This window comes from Lynx rufus, unplaced genomic scaffold (assembly GCF_022079265.1).
Source record: "Lynx rufus isolate CCGP_SWC_20201006 ecotype Redwood Valley unplaced genomic scaffold, mLynRuf1.p SCAF_3, whole genome shotgun sequence".
NCBI classification, from domain to species: domain Eukaryota; kingdom Metazoa; phylum Chordata; class Mammalia; order Carnivora; family Felidae; genus Lynx; species Lynx rufus.
This window is the reverse complement of record NW_025814845.1, coordinates 2,048,218-2,065,104: the sequence shown is the minus strand read 5'-3', so window position 1 is coordinate 2,065,104 and position 16,887 is coordinate 2,048,218. Positions and strand designations below refer to the sequence as shown.

The following is a 16,887-nucleotide window of genomic DNA, read 5'->3' as shown; positions in this document are numbered from 1 at the left end:
CAGAGTTTGTGCAGCGAGGCAAAGACCTGGTTAAAGCGTCGCTGGCCCACCAGGCAGAGGGGACGGCGAAGCTGAAGCTGGCTCGAGAAGAGGAGCAGAGGGGCTTCCTAGCCGAGGCACAGCTGACCTCCGATCCGGCCGAGTTCCTCCAGGTGAACCTGCTCCTGACTCCCCACCATGTCCACGGGCACGGCCATCCCGGGAACAGCCACGCAGGTTGAGTGCTGGGGCTTGGTCCTCATGACCGAGCCAGGAAAGCCAGACGCGTTGACATCTGCCAGGCACGAGGTCAGCTTCTCGCCTCCACGTGTCAGCCCGGTGACCTTGGCACGTCCAGGGGCCCCGGGGACCGTGTCTGTGAGGCTGAGTCGGCAGGACCAGGGAGGTGGCCATGCTAGAAAATGCCCTTGTCCTGACAAGGAAGGGGACGAGGAGACTCGCCGACAAGAGATAAGAGGTCACTGTCCTTGAGGGCAAGGAAGTGAGCTGTCCCTGGCACAGGCTGAAACAACCCCAGCTCAGGTTCTCAGAAGGAAGAAGACCCTGCCTTTGGCCCTGTGTTTCCCCGCTAATGGGCGGGGTGGGGTCCGCTTGTCCTTCCTGCACGGTGGTCAGGCCGTTGGGCACTGGGGCTGCTTGGAAATGGGTTGGAACACCGACTCTGCTGCTAGGGGGCCAAGTGACCTTGGATGCATCGCTCACCCCCCAGCCCTCAGCTTCCTCATCTGCACACTGGGAGTAATGGCACCCACCTCGTGGGTTGTCAGGGTCCAGCGAGACTGCTTGTCTGGTCCCTTCTGCTCTGCATTGGCCTGTGGTGGACCTCATCTCGGTGTTGCCAGGGGGATCGAGGGACAGTGACCCACGTGGTCACAGGAACGCACCGCCCCCCCCCCCAGGGGCACCTTGAGGGCAGCGAGCGGCAGCTCCCCGGTGAGGAGCCAGGAGAGGAGACCCCCGAAAACAGAGGAGAGGCCTTGAGGTCCCTTTAAGGTCCAGCTGCCCCCTTCCTCAAGGAGCCTCCTCCCAGGCCCCTTCCAGGCAGTAAAGTGGGGCGGGGGCTGTTTCTGTCCTCGGGAAGATGCATCAGAAATAAGAGTGAGAGAGGCTGGGGCGCCTGGGTGGCTCAGTTGGTTAAGCGTCTGACTTCGGCTCAGGTCATGATCTCGCGGTCCGTGAGTTCGAGCCCCGCGTTGGGCTCTGTGCCGACAGCTCGGAGCCTGGAGCCTGCTTCGGATTCTGTGTCTCCCTCTCTCTCTGGCCTTCCCCCCATTCATGCTCTGTCTCTCTCTCTGTCTCAAAAATACATCAACATTAACAAAATTTTAAAAGAGTGAGAGAGGCTATGATTGTACTGCCCCCTCCGCCAACATCGCATGGTACAGGCTGCCCAGGACCTCAGCCCAGGCCAGGCACACACTGGTGCTCAGGAGACATGGGTGTGGGAAGAACAGGTTGGACGAGTGTGTAAAAGGATAGATGAATACGCAAGTGAATGAGAAAAAGGATAAATATGTGAATAAAGGAGTGAATGAACGGATGAATGAATGAATGCAACTCTCACCCAGACCCAGTGTCCTTTCTTTTTCTGGTCCCTGCCCCTCCCTCTCAGCCCAGCTCCCGCTCCGTGCCCCCACCAGGGCCGGACGGATTCGTACCGCCTGGTCCCAGCTGCAGGGCTCCTAGAACCCCAGTAGCGTGGGTTCCCCATCTTCCAGGGAAACTTCCTTGTCCTTAAAGACTCAGTGCACACGAGGAGTTTTCCCCTGTGGACCCTCCCTGAGAGGAATCTTTCCCTCTGTCGCTATGACCTGCCATGCCTCCCTGATCGTGTGTGGGACCCCCTGATGCACCCCTGTGTCTGCTCCCTGCCCTTCTCTGGGCTCCTCAGGGCGGTGCCCAGCCACGTGGTCAGGGTGAGCCTGGCTGGTCACTGACCACACTGACCTCTCATGGCCTGTCTGGGTGGTCTCCCAGAGCCTGGGTGGTGGTCCCCAGCAGTTTAGTCACAGAATGATGTCTGGGTGGCTTGTGGCCAGGCGACCAAATTTGCAAACTGCAGCCTCGTGATATCCCTGTGCCTCTGGTTTCACGTATATACATTTTTTGAAGTTTGTTTATTTATTTGGGGTGGGGCAGGGGAGGGGAAGACAGAGAGGGAGAGAGAGAATCCCAAGCAGGCTCCGCGCCGACAACGGAGAGCCCAATGTGGGGCTCGAACTCACGAACCTCGAGATCATGACCTGAGCCGAAGTCAGACGCTTAACTGACTGAGCCCCCCAGGTGCCCCTCCTTGTATATAAATCAGGGATGGACATCCTTCAGATCTGAGAGGCAGGGGTCCTTTTTTCTAGAAAAAAAAAAAATCAGCATTGTCTCGTGGGATTGCTTCAGCCCCTGTTTTTCTCACAGGCTTTTCATGAAGTCCTGGAGAGACAGAGGTTGGCCCAGAGTTACCTGGAGGAACAGGAGGACGTCAGGACCACCGAGGCCATGGCTGTGCTGTGCCAGGTATGTGGCATCACGGGGGGACCTCCAGAGAACCCTCAGGATCTGCGTGGGCGTGGGAATCTCACATCCTCCAGCCCGGGGCCCCAGAGATGCAGGTTTGGGTCCAGCCCCGGCCCTCTGGCTGGGCACACGCCCGCCATGGGTCCCTCCCCACCTCATATACCAGAAAACCTTCCGTTTTCTGTGGAGCTCAGGGCTCTTTCCTCCAAGTGTCCCTAGAGGCAATGGCCTTTGGAAGTGAGTTCACCCAGGATGGACAGTAGGCCGGCTTTTGTGGGTGTTGTCAGGGTAGAGCCGTGATGAGGAGGGAGCGCGAGGCCTGGCTCGGAGTGCCGGCACCGCCCCCCTTTCTCACTGGACAACCTCATGCAGTTCCGGAGGAACGGGGCAGGGGATCCCCGCTTGCCTGGAGGGCTGGCTTTGGGAGAACAGGCGTGCGCACGCGCCCTCCGGAGTGACAGGGGCTCCCGGGGATATGGTGATCACTGAGACACAGAGCGCCTGCCTCGGGTACACACCCTGAGCTGCTGGAAAGGCAGAAATGCAGACGTGTCGTCGCAAAGGAAGTTGACAAGTGCCATCGTGATGGGTAGCGCGTGAAGGGTCGACGCCAGACCCAAAGTGCCTGGGTCGGCGTCCTGGCTCTTCCCCTTCCTCGCTGTGTGGCCTCCAGACTTCCCTGGGCCTCTCTGGTTCCCTGTTTCCCCGCCTGGGCTATGGGGACAATGACAGCCCTTCTTCTTGGGAGTGGCGTGAACACCGAATACACGGGGGGTTGGGGGGGGCCCTGAGGCAGCCGCGGGCATCTGGGACACACCCCCTCGGGGCTGGCTCCCCTTGTAACATCCCGCTTTAGGGTACAGGGAGGGGGCATGAGGGATGCCCTGGGGTTCAGGCCAGGTCGAAGACAACTGTATGCAGGAAGTGATGCCTGAGCCAAGCCTTAAGGGAGGAGACAGGCCCTGTGGACGAGGAGTTGGGGGGACATCCCAGGCCCAGAAAAACATCTGAAGGCGGGAAGTACAAACCCTCACCGTCGTGGCAGCTATACTGGGTGAATAGGGTCTGTATGAGTCAGTTCAGCTGCCGTAACAAAGTGCCCCAGACAGGGGAGCTTAAACAGAGGATGTATATATCATCGTATATACCGTTCTGGGGGCCAGAAGTCCAAGATCAAGGTGGGGGCGTGGTTGGGTTCTGTTGAGGACCCTCTTCCTGGTTTGCAGATGGCCGCCTTCTCGCCGTGTCCTCACTTGGCCTTTCCTCTGTGCTCATGGCGAGAAAGAGTACTCTGGTGTCTTCTTCGTGTTAGGACATCAGCCCTGTGAGCTGAGGGCATCTCTTATAACCCCACTTAACCTGCGGTATCTCCTTGAGGGCCATCTCCAGGTGCAGTCACATTGGGGTTAGGGCTTCTGTATTTGAATTTGGGGGACACAATCCTATTCATAACGGCATCCCCCCAAATTTCAAGTTCCCCTGGAATCTCCGAATGTGACCTTGTTTGGAAATAGGGTCTTTGAAGATGTAATTGGTTGAGATGAGACCATAGTGACTGAGAGGGGCCCTGAATCCAATGACTGGTGCTGGTGACTCCAGCACCGGGGGCCACCAGAGCTGGAGGAGATGGCAAGGACCCTCCTGTAGAGCCTTTGGAGGGAGTGCTGCCCTCCAAGTGCTGCCCGACATCTTGGTCTCTGCCTTCTGCCTTCACAGCCGTGAGAGAATCCATTTCTGTTGTTTAAAGTCACATGGTTTATGGGATTTTGCTATGGCGGCCACAGGAAACTGATACAGAAGCCGATCTTTGTTCCAGGCAAGCTACTGTCTTAAGTGCTGTCTGAGAATTTGATCACTTAATCCAAATGAGAAACCTGTGTGGTGAAAACTGCATTTTCCTTCCTATGCAGATGTGGAGCTGGGAAGGGTTCTCTCGAGAAATGTGCAGGGTGGCATTCAATTAGTCAAAGCCCCAGACCCCCCCAGGCAGGAAACGAACAGCCTTGTCAGGACTCAGATCCCTGGGCGGGGAGTGAGAAAGCTGAGTCCCAGGCCCGCCCTGGATGCTAACAATGCTGTGTGACTTGCGTTGGTTACACAGCCTCCCTGTGCCGGCCCCACCGTCCTGCTCAAGTTCTAGAGTCAACGAGTAGTAAAGACGGGATTTAAAAGAAGTCCTTCTACCTTCGGTGCTGATGTTCTTGCCACGAAGCATTTGCTCAGTGTGGCGGCCGTGTAGTAGTGACATCCAGGCTGTTCGCCAGTTACGTGATCAGGAACAGCTTGTCTGACTTGTGCCTCGGTTTCCTCCATCCCAACGACATTCTGATGCCGCAGAGTTTGAGAACCGCTGTCTTGGAGGGGGTGGGGTGGTCCAGTGAGCTAACACTCGTGGGGCAGCTGCTCTGAATGCCCCGCCCCACGGGCCCCGACCCCCCCTCCGGCAGGCTGACACTCCCTCTCTTGAGCTGGGATTGGAGGCGAAGATCTTCCAACCGAACCCGCTTTCCTTCTCCATAAAGCAAAGACGAAATGCCCGCCGGTCGTTGCTGCCGGAGGAACGGGCAGCGCGTACGGAAGTGCCTGGCCAGTCTCTGTGGCTGCCAGGAATTACATTCGCTTCAATAAAGGTCTGTGGTGACACCGAAGTGACCACAGCCCCATCCCTCCGGTGGCGTCCTTACGATGTTATGCATTTGGTTTTCCTGCGCTTGGGTCTGATTGCCGGGCCTGTGAGAGCTCGGGCTGAGATTAAAGACCCCCTTTATTCTAGCATCAGGAGAGGCTGTCCGGTGCGAACCAGGCGTGACACCTGCTGGACTCTGTGCCTCGTGAGGCGGTCCTTGGAGGCGCACGGCACAAGAAGGCGCTTGTGACTCCGTGCATCTGCGTAGCTGCTTGTAAAGGACGTGACCAAAGTCCTGTGCCAGCTTGTCTCCCAGAGTTAGTCCAGCCGTGTTTCCTCGGATCCATTGTTTTTAATGTTTATTTATTTATTTTGAGAGAGAGCGAGTGAGAGTGAGTGGGGGAGGGGCAGAGAGAGAGAGACAGATTGAGAATCCCAAGCAGGCTCCGTGCTCTCAGTACAGAGCCCAACGCGGGACTCAGTCTCTGGAACTGTGACATCATGACCTGAGCCGAAATCAAGAGTCAGACGGTTAACTGACTGAGCCACCCGGGTGCCCCCTCAGACTCTTTATCAGCTCATGTTGAACCCTTTGGTTCCAGATAACTTTGGTTTCTTTTATGTTCCTTCATTGTGGAAATCGTTGCCTTTGGTTATTGGGAACTGCTTTCCTGGTATTTCCGGAAGGAGAGGTTGAAGCCCTCAGGTGGAGTAGAGAGAAACTGAATGAGCCGGTTAAATGCTGGCAGAGCCATTCCTCGCTGGGTGACCTCGGGCAAGAGCCTTAACCTCTCTGAGCTCACCTCCTCGTCTGCAGAATGGAGACGGAGAACGTTATCGACCATTATGGCAGCAGGAGAGCAGGGCTGGGGCCTAGGGCCCAGCACACAGTAGGTGCTCAGTAAATACCTCCCTGGCTACCCGACTGCTGAGCACACTGAGCAGGGGGTCTCAGGCCCCAGGCTGAGGAGCACAGCTCTTGCCGCAGAGTGTGAATCTGGCTTCCTTGCTGACTCGTGGGGGAGTTTGTTCATTCCTTTTCGTTCAGTATTACTGAGCCCTGTTTTGTGCAACCTAGTCAGCCGCAAACCAAATAAATAAAGTGCTCATCTTTGCAAAGCTCCGGAGCCAGCGACAAGCTCGGGGATCCAGCAGCCGCCACGGGAGGGCAGGGTTAGGGCCGAGGTCGGACAGCCTCCACCCGCAGGGCCCTGCAATCCATCTGAAGACATCTGCACTGACATCGGAGCAGCACGGGAAGCCACTGGCGTGTTTTGAGTAGGGAAGTGACTTGGCTCATGTTTTGCGAGGATCCCTCTGGCTTCTGTGCAGGGAAGGCACTGTGGGGGGGGGGGTGGGCAGAGGTGGAGGCGGGGATCTGGGGACGCATTGCGGCGGTCCGGGCAGGAGACCGTGGGGGCCTGCACTGGGATGGCGCGGGTGGGGGCGGCGAGAAGTCTGGGTCGGGCTCTGTTTTGATGGTCAGCATCTCATCTCCTTTGTTCCGACGGGAATAATAAGCTTTCTCCACAGGACTAGCTATTCAGAGGCTTAAACAAGCTCGCACATTCGTCAGGCCCGTGGTGAGCATTCAAAACATATTATCGCGACCGCGGTCGTCATCACTGCCTGCCCGGGAGGCTGTGTGAGCACAGAACATACGCAGGACATGATGCGCCTTGCGGTCTGGCTGGCTCTTCCGCAGACCCAGGCCCCGGGAGTCGTCATCTCCCCTCTCTGGGCAGGACGTCGATCATGATGTCACGGGCACGGAGGCTGTGCGATAAATTCGATGACCACCTGAGGGTTCTCAGGCTGCGGAGAAAAGCGCGTTTCTAAATTCTCACCATCGCTCGGCCTTTAAACAAATGGCACATTCTCGGTGAGACTGAGACAGTGGCCGCTGAAGAACACGTCTTGGTGCTTCGTGAAGAGACGGCTGGAACGAGCCCAGAGTCGTCCTGGTAGTGATGGGCACACGGCTGGGCTGCCACCGTCCCCTTCCAGGGTGCCGTGTCGACCTACTTGTTGATTTGGATCTCACTCGGGACTGTCCCACCCGTGCTGGGTCTGCTGAGGAGTGCGGTGGGACGGCAGCCTGCCCAGCCTGAGCCCTCTCTCAGCTTCCGAGTCTCCCCCCCAAGAGTCCGGGCTGAAGAAAATAAAAGCAAAAATGAAACTGTCCTCAAAGAAGGCAGCAGTGATCATTCTAGGCGCCCAGGGAACGTTTGGGAGGAATCCCCAGACACCCTCAAGCCTGACACCAAATGCAAGTTTGGGGGTCCCCAAGTCCTTGAGAAGGACTCCACGGAAAGCTGTTCTGCCCACGGTTACGGTTTATTCCGGCACAAGCATGCAGAGCACAGTCGGCGTGTGGGGCAGAATCCAGGGCTCCCATCCCGACCCTTTCAGGTGTCCTTTCCCACCGAGTGTGGACGGCACTGACCCCTCGTGGCATCACACACTGCGTGTGGCCGGCCACGGAAGCCCACCTGAGCCGTGGTCCGCAGTTTACCGGGGCTCAGCCACGCGGACCTGCCTGACCTCGAGCCCCAGCCCCGCCGGAGGATGTGCTGATGCCACGTGGCCAGCTCTTTGCTTCGAGGCTCGGGAGTGGCTTTTAATTTCGTGCTATAGAGAGCATCAGTACTTTAAAGTCCGCGTCCTATAATTACGCCCCCGGGGGTACCTGAGGGCTTGTTTTTGATGTCTGTTGTCTGTGGGGTCTTTGGTGATGTTGTCTTATCTCCTTGTGTGCCTCTTTGTTTTTTTATTATATGCCTTATTCCAAATGTGTACATTTATTTGTGAAAGTATTTTCAGGCACACAGTCATGTCCTCCAAAGAGGATTTGCCTTTGCTTCTGCCAGATGACTGGGCCTCTGGGGTTCAAGGTGACCTTAATTTGAGGTCAGGGCCTAAAATGTCCTGGGCCACCCCCATGAACGGACTCTGGGCTGCAGCTGTTTAAACCAGTCAGAGTCTGTTCCCTTCCATTGCATTCATGGTGCAGCTTTTTGGGTTCTGACGCTAAGCATGGAATGACTTACCAGGACCCACCCCTGGGGAGCCATGAGCTCCCTTTTGAGCTGGTGGCCATCAGAAGTCCTATCAGGTGCTCAGCTGTCTCCCCTGGATGGACCCGCTCCCATGGCTAAGCACAGCCCCAGAGCTGGGCACGCTTCTCTGACTGTGCCTTCTTCACGACCTCTGCTCGTGTTCTCCTCGCTGTCTTGTTGGCTCTTGGGACTTTCATGATCGTTTAATAAGCCTTTTGTCCAGCTTTGTTTTTCATTCATTCTCAGAGGGAGGATTGGTCCAAATGAGCTGTTTGTCCATTATCGGTAGGCTCTCTAAACCTTCGAAAGGCTGTGGATCACTTAAGTCCCCGTTGTGATCACTGTATTCTGAACAAACTCCAGCTTGGCTATGAGCTCCTTAAAGCAGGACTTTCATTGGGTTTAATTAACACCGACTTCAATTTAATTTCTATTCATTGAACACACCAGGTATGACCTAGGTACACCATTCCAGGTGCTGAGAATATGTTTATTTTTCTTTCAAAAAGAGAGTATGCTCTCCTTGTAGCATACTGGTTATGAGCACGAGTCCGACCGTCCAGTGGCCAGGACCCACTCTCTACAAACCATGTCCGGTTACTTTCCTGATCAGTGCCTTAGTTTCCTCATCTGAAATAATGGTAGTTATAATAGAACATCACCATTGCACTGTTACAAGGATTGAAAGAGATTATACAAGAAGAGAGTTCGTGGCATCCCCTGGTATATGGTAGGAATTCATAATTATTACCAGTTATAGTGTCTTACCTGCTGTGTGCCAGGCGCTATGTCAGGCCCTACAGATGCTTAGGTAGTAAGACAAGACTGTTAAGAAACTTCCTGGTCTCGTCCTTGAGAAGGACAATGACACAGCCAGTGACCACAAAGGGAGGCAGGTGCCAGAGGGGCAGCAGAGGAAGGGTTCCTCTTTGGTGCCCCCCAAACCATGCTCAGGTTTGATCATTTGGTGGGGGACTTGTAGGACTCAGCACAGAACCCACTTATGCTAAATTTCAGTGAAGACATTCAAAGCAGAATCGGCGAAGGGAACAGGTGCACGGGGCGAGCCAAGTCCAGAAGGAACCAAGAGCAGGCTTCCAGAATCCTCTCCCAGCGGAGCTGTGCATAATTCCACCCCTGCAGTGTGATAACCTGTGTGGAGTGGTGTCACCAGGGAAGCTCTCCTGAGCTTAGGAGTCCAAGGATTTTGAGGGGGGGGTCAGTCACATGGGTGCTGTTTACCTGGTCTGCACCGAGGTTCCAGAACCCCAGAAGGAAGGAGGTGTTCAGCCTAAATCACACTGAGTCCAATCAAACCCTGCAGTCAGGAAGGCCTTCCCCGAAGAGGAGACCGCAACTTGAGTTTTGGGACATGTGTGGGGAGTTCCTAGGCAGAGATTGCAGAATGGGCATTGGACATCACGTCCGTGTGTGATACATTCAGGTACCGAACCCAGGTGTTTGGTCCAGGAGGACGCAAGATGTTGGTGCGATCTGAGTATCATGTGGCCCCCGCTTGCAGAGAACTGTGGTTTGGGGGAGGGGTGACAGATAAATTGTAGTTTCAATGCCCTGGGCAGCTGACCAAAGAGCTGTGGGAAGCCAGGGTCAGAGACAGCCACGTTAGTCTGAGCCACCCAGGGAGTGCTTCACAGAGAAGGGGTTATTTTGCAGGGGTTTTGCAGGATGAAGAGGAGTCCACTCCAGGAATGAAAGTGTCTGGATTTGGGACAAGGGGAGTGGCTTGAAAAAGCCTCTGTGTTGTGAAACGTGCCACAAGATGCCATTTATGTGGATAACTCACATGAAAGCCACATTTATGAACATAATATGTAGTGAGGGTGTAGAAATCCAAGCTGGAAAGAGAGATGTTGAGGTCATGGGGATGGATGTCTCTGAGGATGCTGGGAGGGAGGGGGAAAAGAACGACAGGAGGAACATAAAGGATTCCAATTCCACCTGTAAACTTTAGTATTTTTAATCTCTACAAAAAAAAAAGATCTGAGTGGTGGAATCACAGGTGTTTAATATATTATCATACATGTGTTTTTTGGTTTGCCTCAATTTAAAGAAATACATTTTCGGGAAAAGACTGGAGTGGGCGAGGTGGGCTGAAGGGAACATAAGAGTGGAAAGTGGGGCAGGACCTCCCAGCAGCCCTGCTAGGTGACCCTGATAGCAACCAGGAGAGAGGGGTCTCATGTTATTTGAGCTGGAATTATAATAAGATCTGTGGTTTATGCAAATAACCGGCCTAAGTGTGGGGGGTGGAGGGAGGCTGAGAGGCCAGGGGTGGTAAAAATAATCTGGAGGGAGGTTCAGAGGGGTCACCAGAGAGTCAGGGCCTGTGGGGCAGACGGCAGGACTGGGTCGGGGTGAACGGGCTGGAAGGCAGCAGGTGTTTCCTGTGTGTGTGTGTGTGTGTGTGTGTGTGTGTGTGTGTGTGTGTCTGTGGCTTGAGAGCTCCCTCCGCTGGGTTTGCTCTCTGTCTTGTGGGAAGCCCACGGCCCTGCCCAGAGTGAGACCACGACTTATAACTCCATCATGTGGCTCTCGGCTTCAGGAGCTGTACCGCAGCACCGTGGAAACGTTCCAGAAGTTTGTGGACGTCCTGTTCCTTCAGACGCTCCCAGGAATGACTGGCCTGTCCCAGGCAGACTGTGAGAACTTGAGGCAGGAGGTCCAGGAGAACACAGCCTGGCAGCTGGGGAAGTCCAATCGCTTCCGGAAACAGCAGTGGGAACTTTTCCAAGATCTCCTGGAGCAAGACAAGCAGGTGGGTATTTTGTAAAACCAGGTCTGGGGTCCGCATGTTTTGCACTTAGGAAGAATAATGAGAGATTTCGTCCATGGAGCGTCCCCTAGTGCCCGTGTTGGGCACGGTACCGAGATTGTGCTTGCCAGCCCCTGGCCGCCAGGGTGGGCCGGAGAGGAGAGCAGAGGCTGAGAAGTCACTAGATAATGTCTCCGGCTGATCCATCAGGGAAGGGCAGCAATGCCTGTTCTCTAGAACGACGGGAGGCCGGAAGGTGGCTTATAAGGGAGTGGACTTGGTCATGGGGGGGAGGCTGCTACACACATAGAATTCCCGCTTTTCAGTGCAAGTCTGTTTCAATATTAAAACCACGTTATAAATGTGGTAGATAGAATAATGGCCCTCGAAGACATCCACATCCTAATCCCCAGAACCTGTGAACGTGTCACTTAACACGGCAGAAGGGACCTTGCCGAAGTGATTCTATTAAGGGTGTTGAAATGGGGAGATTCTCCAGGTGGAGCCACCAGGTGGCCCCAGTGTAATCACAGGGTCCTTGTAAGAGGGAAGGAGGAGGGTCAGAGACGGAGAATGAAAAGTAGTGACCTGAGCAGAGGTTGGCATGATCTGGCCATGCACCGAGCGATGCAGTCGCCTCTGGAGGCTGGAAAAGGCTGGGTGCGGATCCCCCCGCCACCCAACCCCGGAGCCTCCAGAACTGTAAGGTCATGATTTTGTGTTGTTTTAAACCACAGAATTTGTGGGAATGTGTGACAGCCGCAACAGGAAGCGAATAGACATTAATTTTATTAAAGAACAACTAAAATGTGTCTAACAAAGGGGGAATTTCCAAGCGTGACAGACACCTGTGTGTCCTTTCTCTCCCTGGCCTTCCTGCACGCTAGAGGCTCTAAAAGTAATGTGTTCAATATCCGGGTATCTAGCAGTGGCCGATAGTCTTGGCCTCAAAGTGTGGTCCCTGCAAAGAGCTTCCCTTTCCCATATCTAATACAAAAGCCAAGTGTTGCTTGGAGAAATCGCCTTCTTCAGGACTCCCCGTTCTTCCTGCCCAGAGCGTGTGCAGCAGGCCTGGGGTGGCCCAGCCTTCCTTTGACTCAGAGGCAGGAGAATGGAGGCTGCGCAGGAAGGTAGGGACAGAGAGTGTGCGTCACTGTCCCAGCCTCGGACTGCCCCCCACCCCGTGCTTGTTATAAGAAACAACCCCCCCCCCACCATCTCTTTACGATGGGTCTCCCAAGTCCAAGTACACCCATCATTACCAAAGAGCACTGGGCTGATGAAAGGAACGCAGGTTTTCCAAAGCAGCTGACTGGAGCTGTCCAAAGTACCAAGTAAGTAAGAGGAACCATCATGCAAACACATGGCCACTCAGAGCCGCAGGGCAGCACAAGACCTAGTTTCCTGTTGGACTTCCTTCTGGTTTATCTCAGTCCTCTGTCAGCTGCATCATGCTTTCCTTTCATTGGTTACTGTCTCCTGCCTTTGGCTCTAAGCTCCTGAAGGACAGCACCGCTGCTTTTCACTTTTACACTCCCTTATGGAAAGCCCAGGGGCTGGGACACAGCAAGGGCTCAGGAAAAGTTTGCTGCATTACCAACAACAACAGTGCGGCCTTGGAAATTATCACAGGCTCACCTTAGGGATGTACGTGTAGCTGAATCTGTGGATTCATAGCGATGCTGGGCCCAGGCCGCTTCATTTACAGTCTCTGGGGAGGGACGGGGACAAGATCGCCAGGTGAGTCTAACGTGCCCCTGATGAAGGCTCCCTAAATGCAGACGGGCTCCTAACCTTGGAAGCTGGATGCCTGAGTTTGAGTCAGCGCAACCCGTTGATGGGCTGGGTGACCTTGGCCGGTTAGCTGACTCCTCACGGCTCTGGGATTTTGCACAACTTGCTAAATGTCTCAGAATCTCTGCTTCGGTGTGAAAAATTGGGATCAAATACCCAATAGGGCTGCTGTGAGATAATGCAAGATAAGACCTTTCACACAGCGTCCGTTTCATTACTTAATGATATTGACATCGAAAAAAGATCCAGAATTTCATTTCCGATAAATTATTAACACCCACATCCATGATGCATCGGAAACCCTCTGGTTATGAGTCTTAAGTTATTTGAAGCAAATCGTAGACAGCGCATAACATCTGGTTATTAATTCCTATTTATTTGCTCTGGGAGTATTCGCGTGCATGTGAATTTTCCTTGGCTTGTGTAGCAGTGTTTCAGGAGTTTTGCATGCAACAAGCAAGCAGGATAGTTACTGACCTCATCAGCTGATTGGATAAGTATGACCCAAGACCGTTTTCTCAATGTGTATATGTCACAGTTAACTGACTGATTGGTCGTTTAATTGCAGTCAATTTCCACAAGATACTTAGAGGTCCGTGTGCACTTTCGCTTGCTATATTTCCTCCTTGACGATCAAAGTGACAGATGAGCTTTCTGTGATTCAGGTGAATATTTAGTGGTAAGAAGAAAAGCACCAACAAACTGTTCGTGGAAAATGAAACGCACACCCAGGCTGTGAAATTGTCTTCTACCCAAAGGGCTTTGGTGATTTCGTGTCTTAGGACTCCAGGAAGTTGTTAAACAGTATGGAATCTGTCAATTACCCAATTGGAACAGGTTGTAGCATAGTGCTTCTCAAAAAGTAATGTGTTCTAGTGTCGGTTTCTGGGCTTCTCCCCAGTCCGCTGGGTTAGGTCCCCCCAGAGGAACCCCCATCCTAATTCCCAACAGCTGTGATCACGTGACTTCACGTGGCAAGAGGGACCTGGCAAAAATGATTAAGTTTTGGATCTTGAGATAGGGCAATTCTGGACCATCCAGGGTCCTTACAAGGGAGTGGCGGGGGGGGGGGGGTGCAGGAGAGTCAGACTGATATGGTTGGTTAGAGAAAGTCTCAGCCAGCCATCGCTGGATTGAGGATTGAAGAAGCAGCTACTTACCAAGGAATGCAGGTGGCCTCCAGCAGCTGGAAAGGGCAGGGAAATGGATGTTGCCCTGGAGCTTCCAGAAGGTATGGAAGCCTGCTGACACCTTGATTTTAGCCCCTTGAGCCCCAGCTTGGACTTCTGGCCTCCAGAAGTATAAGATCATGAGTTTGTGTTGTTTCAAGCTACGAAGTTTGCAGCGCAAACAGCAGAAGTAGGAGAATAATAGGCCACCACGGAGTTCTCACCTTTGACAAGGAATGTGGCAGTCGCACGCCCCGTAGCACTTACCGCTGTAAGGGACACCGCGTTGCAGTCGGTCCAGCAGGCTTTGCGTCCTGGTGCCACCTCCCACTCTGCCCGCACCCTCTCCACCCCACCCCTGGCGGGTTTCCATCACCTGGCCACCACACCTGCCCCCGCCTGTGCTGAGCTCCTGGCCTGTCCTGCCGCGCTCAGCCACAGCACCTGGGCTCCGTCCGCGCTGTCTCCCGCTTTCCATATCGAGAGCTCCTGTTCTCTGGAGTTGGGCTCTCCCCTCCTCCTTGAAACCGCTGCTTGGCTCTCTCTCTTCTGCCGCCTCAGCGGTGGAGTCTGGACACGGAGTCCCCTGCCTGGGATCTCACGGCTGCAATGAAGGCCGTGGCTGAGTCTCCTCCCGGGGCTCGGCTGGGAGGGGATGGCATCCAAGCTCACTTACACAGTCCTTGGCAGGATTCTGTTCCTCGTGGTGGTGGGGCTGAGGTCGGCAACTCGCTCATTTATGTCTCCAGCTCGCAATGTGTCCCAGCCCAGCTCTCTCCCTGAGATCTCTGTGCGTATGATTCGTAGGCATGTGCAATGTCGCATGCCCGAAACAGAACTGCCCCCCGTCTTCCTGCCAACCCTCTCCATCCACACTCTTCTCTGTCCTTCCTCTATCCTTCCAGTCAACCGGACCAAGACCCTTGGGGTTGCCTCGACTCACCCTTCTTTTTTTTTTTTTTTAATTTTTTTTAACGTTTATTTATTTTTGAGACAGAGAGAGACAGAGCATGAATGAGGGAGGGGCAGAGAGAGAGGGAGACACAGAATCCGAAGCAGGCTCCAGGCTCTGAGCCATCAGCCCAGAGCCCGACGCGGGGCTCGAACTCACGGACCGTGAGATCATGACCTGAGCCGAAGGCGGACACTTAACCGACTGAGCCACCCAGGCACCCCACGACTCACCCTTCTTTAGTACACCCCACATCCAACTGACTCTGCCTTCTGTCCAGTCCAGAGAGGAGCCACTTTCGCCACCCCTGCTCTCGCGCCTGGTCGTAGCCACCACACCTCTCGTCAGATCACCAAGACGGCCGGCCCCCTGGTCCCCCTGAAACCGCCTTCCCCCGCTGTGATCTAGTCTCAACCCCCGGCCAGAGTCATACTTTAAAAACATACCACATGACACTAACTTTTAAGATGCACATTTTAAACGTGCTTTCCCAGCCTGGAAGTTGCGATGCATCGTAATTTAATTGGCAGCGATTTTTTTTTCCCTTAGCGATACTTAAAATGATTGTGCATCTTACAATCTCCAGCATGTCAGGTTTGCTAAAAGACACTGTCACGTTGTGTCACTTCTGTGCTCCAAACCCCCCAGTGGCTTCTCATTTCGTGTGTAAAGCCGGTGTCCTCACAGTGCCCTACGAGGCCCTGCATGTCAGGACCTGGCTTCCCTGTGACCTGCTCATTTCCCCACCCCACCCCACCCCCGGCTCATTTTGCTCCGGCCACACTGTCCTTCTCCTCCTCCAGCTGACGGGCCTGCTCTCGCCTTGCTGTGTCTGCGGGAAGTCTTTGTTCCCACGTCACCCTCACACGAGGCCACCCTCACAATGAGACCTACCCCGACTGTGTTTTTTAAAACGGCGGTGCTCCCCTCCCTCTGCACTACATCATTTGCCTGAGGTGCTAGCTTTAGAACCCCCCTGCCTGGAAGCCCACCCTGTTTGTGGGAGGGCACTACAAAACCCTTAGCATGTACCGGGCATGTCCTGACTGCTGGCTCCTTTCCCCTTTCTCTCCTTAGTAAATAAACGTTTGAAACAGAGAGTAAACTTGTCCAAAGCCACAAAATTACCTGTAGCAGTGACGAGGGTCAGCACTCTAGCTCACGGAGGCTAGAGCCTGCTTCAGATTCTCTCTCTCTCTCTCTCTCTCTCTCTCCCTCTGCCCCTCCCCTGCTCACATTCTGTCTCTCAAAAAGAAACATTAAAATAATTTTATAAAACAGGAGCTCTTATAAAGGATGTATGTTTAAAACAATAAAAAACCTTAGCAGAAGGAATTACTAGCTGTTAAAACAGGACACAGGGAAAAAAGACAACAGATAAAAAAAGCATATACTTTTATGAATGAAAATTCTAGTGATGGAAGCAGATATTTAACGGATGAGTCAGTTAAATGGCAGATTGAACACGGCTGACGGGGCAGGGTGTGAAATGTTAGAAGATAGATGAGAGAATGAGGTCCAGAATGCAGGGCAGAGAGGGGACATAGGACAGGGACTGAGGGACGTGGGCACCAGAAGGATAATGTCCCACAGGAGCTTTCTCATGGGATCCTAGAAAGAGAGGATGGAGAGAATGAAGGAGAGTAAGTGCTCAAAGCGATAGTGAATAAGAGACTTCCAGAACTGGTGGCAGACATGAATTCTAAGGTCAAGAAAATACTGCTTAGGTTTGTGGAGTCAGGAATGTTTGTTAAAAAAACTAAATCCACAAAAGGAATAGGTATACGATACACAACTTTGAAAGCAGTAGAGAAAAGGAAATAAGAATATCGACAAAAGGAACATCAATGGTTCAAAAAAAAGGAGTTTAGAAAATAGGACGGAACAGCGGAATTGCATTAGTCCTATTCTGGAGGAAGGGAAGTTGAGCTTTGTACTGACAGGTTAAGTGTGTAAGGTCGGGATGAAGTCTCCCCACGTGACAGAGACAGGACTAGCCCCTC

General features: G+C 53.6%; 1 protein-coding gene across 2 annotated transcripts in view; it reads left to right on the top strand.

Moving 5' to 3' along the window:
* The window catches only part of EVC (EvC ciliary complex subunit 1), a 72,669-nt gene that overhangs the window by 35,667 nt on the left and 20,115 nt on the right, over nucleotides 1-16,887 (top strand). For both annotated transcript variants that reach the window (XM_047092145.1, XM_047092146.1), the window contains exons 10-12: nucleotides 4-152; nucleotides 2,413-2,511; nucleotides 10,760-10,972. In XM_047092145.1, coding sequence (XP_046948101.1) covers nucleotides 4-152; nucleotides 2,413-2,511; nucleotides 10,760-10,972 — 461 coding nt within the window. The remainder of the gene's footprint in view (nucleotides 1-3; nucleotides 153-2,412; nucleotides 2,512-10,759; nucleotides 10,973-16,887) is intronic.